Here is a 6,000-nt window from a genome sequence, read left to right as displayed (position 1 = left end):
AACACCATGTCCTTCTCTTGTAAAAGACAAGTGTCTTCATAGGCTAAACTCAAAACACAAAGAATGAGCCAAGACTCAAAAGGCCACTTGAAAAAATCTGGAGGCAGACAGACTAAAGGAAGTATAGGTTCCAGACTACTCCCAACAATTCTCCAATGGTTACTACAGCAGCAACAGGAGCATCCTCCAAGAACCTGGCCCACTCTGTAACATTTCAACATTTTGTAGAATACTTCAGGGCATCCTGACTCTTGGAAAAATAGTTTCTTTGGCAGTTTCTGTTCTGTTCAGGATGGAGGCAGTCAAAATTTCATTTCTTCTGCAGAAATTTCATTTTACTTCCTAAAGGAAAAAAAGAGTGAACTCTCATTAGTTCATTTTTATTTAGGATATATTATTTGATGCAAGGGATTAAACCTAGTCATTCAGAACAGCCCAGGAGTAAGCTGCCATCTCAAGTTATCAGTTGATGTGTTTAACCACCAAAAAACCCAAACCAAACATACACACACAGAACCCCCAAATGTCTAATTGTAGACATAGAAGGAAACTCAGATATCATCTAATCCCGCCTTTTTCAAATCTGACTGCAGTTAAAATCGCTTTTCCTGTTCTCCAGAGATTTCCTGGAGCCTGGTGAGGGGTGGGAGTGGGTTTGATTAATTTTTTTTTGCCACACCATGCAGGCTGCAGTGTGGGCTCTTAGTTTCCCGAGAAGGGATTGAATCATGCCAATTGCAGTGGAAGCTCCAAGTTCTAACCACAGGACCTCCAGGGAATTCCCTGAATTTTCATATAAATTCCCAAGAGAGTCTAATATTGTAGTCACAGCTGAAAACCACTGATCTAATCTAACACTGTGGTATAAAGATGAAGTAACAGCCCCAGGCATAATTTGAAGTGTAAAATTAGAGACTTGCAGAAAATCCTCTTTTGCTTCAGATGCCCTTAACCAGGTTATTTTTAACCTGGAGTGCATGGATGGGCTTCAAGGGGGTCCATGAACACCCTAAACGTATTTGCAAAATGTGTTTATATACTCCAAGGGTATTTTTCTGGAAAAAGGTGCAGTTTTTAATAAGATTCTCCATAGGATGTGGTCTAGAAAAAGATGAACAATTATGATATGCAACATTCTTATACTATGAGGAAGCTTCATCTGAGGAAAACAGTCCCATGGACAACTCTGACGGAGAATCCTAACCGCTGAGAGTCCTGTCATCCTCCAAACACTGTGGAAATAGGGCCATGGTTTCTGGCCACTGTATGTGAGGTTCTATCGTTGATGTGATGGTAAAGCTTTTGTGATGAGGCATGCTTACACAAAAGTTTGTTATCTTGTTTTTTTTTAAACTATATTTATCTAATAATAATAGGAAAACACAGCAACTTACCAAGACTTCGCAAAATTCTATTCACTCCGCTGGGCTCAGACTCAGGAATTGTTTCCAAATACTGGAGCGCCCGGACCTCAAACAAACCTACAAAGAAAACTCATGCTGCTCAAACTGTCATACACTCAAGACTGAAAAAAACTCTGTGCTCATTACCAGTGTACTTCCAGAGCTAAAACAATATAACAAAATAAAATTTTTCCCATAATAAACAACTGATCATGAGTCCTTGTAGCCTTTTCTTATTTTTTTGTTTATATTATTTTCAAATCTTTCAAGTGCTCACTAAATACAGAGGGAGACCTTTATGATGAAACTGACCTTTCACCCCACTTTTCCGAAGCTCTCGGTCCTGGATGAATCCTGCAAACATCTGAGTTTCCATGAAGAGATCCAGGAAGTGGCGTACGCTTCGGGAGGTGTGAGATTTACGAAATGGCTCCCTTTGGAATACACGCTCCCCACGCTCAGTGACAGTCATGCTCAAAGAATAATGTCCCACTAGCTCCACAAAAAACCTGACAAATGCTTCAGACACCAGAGAGTTGAGTGTCACATCTTCTGCAAAATGAAAGAAAATAGAAAGGGGGAAAAATCCCCTAAGTTTTGTGTTTATAGGGACACTGGCTCTGGTTATAAAAGTGACACCTAGGGAATCATAGATTAAAGGTCAGAGAATAAATATAGGAATCCTCATTCTCAGCTTTCTTGCTCTCTTCATGACCAGAAAAATAGCAAATGGCTTATAACCTTACCTTCACTGTCTTCCCACACATACTGTGGTCTGCATATCTGTAATTTCCCTGGACCTGCTCTTTCAAAGACCACCAGTGAGAACCAGCTGAGTCTAATCCACTCTTCAATTTTTAATCCTCCTTAAAACTCTATGCTGCGCTTGTGCTACCCTCCTCCTCATTTCTTCTGTCTCCCACAATCTGATGCTCTTCCTGATTCCTCTCCTGCCTTTATGACCAAACATTTGTTTTACTCTTGACTCTTCTTCCTCTTCCCGGGATTGGTCTTTGGACCCCTTCTCTTCAACATTCCTTTCCTTAAAGAGCTAACTGGCATGGAGAGACAGCTGACCTTCTTTGTCAATAATTCTCAACCTCAGATCTCCAGTCCTGATATTTCACAAAAATTCACCTTTCACACTTTCAGGCTACATTTTAGGTGATCACCAACTGGCTGTCCCATTAGCATTTATATTCCTTTTGTCTAAAAGTCACCATCTAGGGCATTTCCTGGCAGTCTAGTGGTTAGGATTCTGTGCTCTCATTGCCCAGGGCACGGGTTTCATCCCTGGTCTGGGAACTAAGATGCTACAAGCCACAGGGCTTGGCCAAAAACAAAAAGTCACTATCTCAGGTCCTTTTAGGAAATTGGTAGACTATGAATCACATAAATAAACAATGCATGTCGAAACCAAATTCATTATATTTCTCCACCAAATCAGTTTCTTGCTCAACTTTCTCATTTCATATTGTATCATGATTATTCCATAATAAATAATAATTTAATGAGTGCTTTTACAAATATAGTAATAATCCAGAGAGGCAGACGTATCATTTCCCTTTTACAGCTGAGGAAAATAAAGCTCAAATCAAAGACATTCTTAGGTCACCTCACCCAGTGCCAGAGAGAAGCTGCAGGACCCCCAAGTCAGGTGAGTCGTAACCACTGTAATCTAGCACAATGTGTCTCTTGCTCTTTCCCATGGGCTGACTGGGAATCTGGGACTGAGGTTTAATCAGATTTCTACCATGAAACAGCTGTATATTAGTGGGCAACTTGTTTTACCTCTTAGGGCCTCTCTTTCTGTATCGGTACAATGAGGTGGCTGATAGGCAATTTCTAAGGTCTCTTCTGACATTACATTTTTTTAAGTTTTTTATTTTATATTGGAGTATAGCCGATTAGCAATGTTGTGATAGTTTCAAGTGCGAGGCAAAGTGACTCAGCCATACATATATGTGTATCCTTTCTCCCCCAAACCTCACTCTTGACATTACATTTTAAATTTTTTTTTAAGTTATTTATTTATTTGGCTGTGCTGGGTCTTAGTTGTGGCATGTGCGATGTAGTTCCCTGACCAGTGGCTGAACCTGGGACCCCTGCATTGGGAGCGTGGAGTCTTAGCCTTGGGACTACCATGGAAGTCCTTATGTTTTTATTCTAATCTAGATTTCTATTATATTTTGTTCAACAGATTTTCTTCTCATCTGTATTTTTCTGCAACTGAGAATCCATCACTGCTTTTATGGCCAACACCTTTGCCCCACTCTCTCATCCCTTTCAGTTACTGTCCCATCCCTCCTCCAGTTTACAGCAATCCCTCCTCCAGTTTACAGCAAACAATTTCTTGGAAGATTTGTTTATACTTAGGGGGTCCCTAGTGGCTCAGCGGTAAAGAATCGCCTGCCAATGCAGGAGACTTGGGTTTAATTCCTCAGTTGGGACAATCTCCTGGAGAAGGAAATGGCAACCCACTTCAGTATTCTTGCCTGGGAAATCCCACGGACAGAGAAGCCTGGCAGCCTACAGTCCATAGGGTCACAAAGAGTAGGACACGACTTAGCAACTAAACAACAACCCACTTTCTTACACCTAATTCCCTTTCTTTTAAAAATTATGTTTTTCAATACCTTATTTCCCATTCTTTGTTTCTCTTTTAATGTATATACATTATACATTATTTTACATGCATGAATATTTCATAAGCCCAGCAGTGAAATGACCACACAAATGCCCACCATCAGCTTAGAACAGAACATCATGTGTATCTCTGAAGTTCTCTGTGTGATGCCCTCTCAGTGGCGTTCTTCCCCTACTTTCCAACAGAGGGTGACTGTTATTTGGAATTTTGGTATTTCATTTACTTTCCATAGTCTTACTACACACATGCAATCCCAGCAACATAACCCCAACCCCTAACAAGGTTCTGTATGTCTCTGAACATTATATAAAACAGTATCTTCTACTGAAACTTATTATTTTATTCAGTGTGTGTGTGTGTTTAATCTTGTTTCTTTTGGCTGCGCTGGGTTTTCGTGTCTGCGCAGAGGCATTCGCTAGTTGCGAGGAGTGGGGGCTACTCTCTAGTCGCGGTGCGTGGGCTTTTCACCGCCACGGCTTTTCTTATTGCAGCACGGGCTCTAGGGTGTGCAGTCTTCAGTAGTTGTGGTGCACAGGTTTAGTTGCTCCAGCTTGTGGAATCTTCTGGGACCAGGGATCAAACCGGTGTCCCTGCATTGGCAGGCAGACTCTTAACCACTGGGAAGTCCTCAGTGTGTGTTTTTAAGACTCTTTTTTAATGCTATATTCTCTTGTCAGTGGAAATGTAGGTTGTTTTTAGTTTTTGCTATCACATACAATACCACTACAAAAATTACTATACTTGTTTCTTAGTTATCATGTGCAAGAGCTCTCTTGTGTATATATTTAAAATGGAATTGTTGGGTTGAAGAATATATACGGAGAAGGAAATGGCAACCTACTCCAGTGTTCTTGCCTGGAGAATCCCAGGGATGGGGGAGCCTTGTGGGCTGCCATCTATGGGGTTGCACAGAGTTGGACACAACTGCAGCGACTTAGCAGCAGCAGCAGCAGCAGGATATATATACCTTTAATGTTACTAGATGATGCCAAATTGTTTTTTCAAAGGTATTGAACTAATTTAAACATTCTCATCAATACTTGATATTGTCAGACTTTTAAAATTTTTACGAATATGGTGGATATAAAATGGTATCTCAGTGTGGTTTTAATTTATATTTTCCTGATTTTGATGAGGTTGTGTATCTTTTCATATATTTGTTGAACTTTCATGTTTCCTCTTCTATGAAATGATTATTCATATCTTTCCCCCATTTTTCTCTTGGGTTGATCATCTTTTTACTTTTAAATTGGAGGAATTTTTAAAACTAAATTCTAGATACTATTCCTTTGTTAGTTATATTTGTTGAAAATGTCTTCATTTAGTTTGTATCTTGTTTTTTATTCCTTTTCCATGGTGTCCCTTGATGAACAGAAAATTTTAAAATTTAACGTAGTCAAGGACTTTCCTGGGTGGTCCAGTGGTTAAGACTCCATGCTCCCAATGCAGGGGCCCGACTTTGATCCCAGGTCCAGTAACTGGAACCCAACAGGCTGCAACTAAAAAAGATCTCATATGCCACAAAAAGATTCCACGTGCTACAACTAAAAAGAAAAAAAATCCCACATGCTGCAAATAAAGACCCAACGCAGCCAAATAAATATATGATAAATTTTTTTTAATTAGCATAGTCAAATTAATCAATCTTATCCTTTATAGTCTGTGTTCTTTGTGCCACATTTCAGAAATCCATTACTGTCCCCAAACATAAAATATTTTCTATCATTTTCTAAACATTTTTAATGTTTTACTTGTAACATTTAAGTCTTTAATTTATCCGAATTAATTCTGTGTATAATGTGGACTGCAGATCCATCTCTGTTTCTTTTCATGTGGAAAACCAGTTGCCCTAGAATTGTTTACTGATTGGTTCATTCTTCTCCCACTGCTATTCAGTGCTGGTGCTGACTGACACAAATCAAGTTTCCTTATGCATGGGCATTCTCTATT

General features: G+C 39.6%; 1 protein-coding gene across 1 annotated transcript in view; it reads right to left on the bottom strand.

Moving 5' to 3' along the window:
- Positions 1-270: 270 nt before the first annotated feature.
- The window catches only part of DENND2C (DENN domain containing 2C), a 38,882-nt gene continuing 33,152 nt past the window's right edge, over positions 271-6,000 (bottom strand). The window contains exons 16-18 of the mRNA XM_052637378.1: positions 1,716-1,955; positions 1,395-1,481; positions 271-342 (exon numbers count right to left, since the gene is read on the bottom strand). Of these exons, the coding sequence (XP_052493338.1) occupies positions 311-342; positions 1,395-1,481; positions 1,716-1,955 (359 nt within the window). The 3' untranslated portion in view covers positions 271-310. The remainder of the gene's footprint in view (positions 343-1,394; positions 1,482-1,715; positions 1,956-6,000) is intronic.

The sequence above is a fragment of the Budorcas taxicolor genome, chromosome 3 (assembly GCF_023091745.1).
Source record: "Budorcas taxicolor isolate Tak-1 chromosome 3, Takin1.1, whole genome shotgun sequence".
NCBI lineage: Eukaryota > Metazoa > Chordata > Mammalia > Artiodactyla > Bovidae > Budorcas > Budorcas taxicolor.
This window is presented reverse-complemented; position numbering and strand designations above follow the sequence as displayed.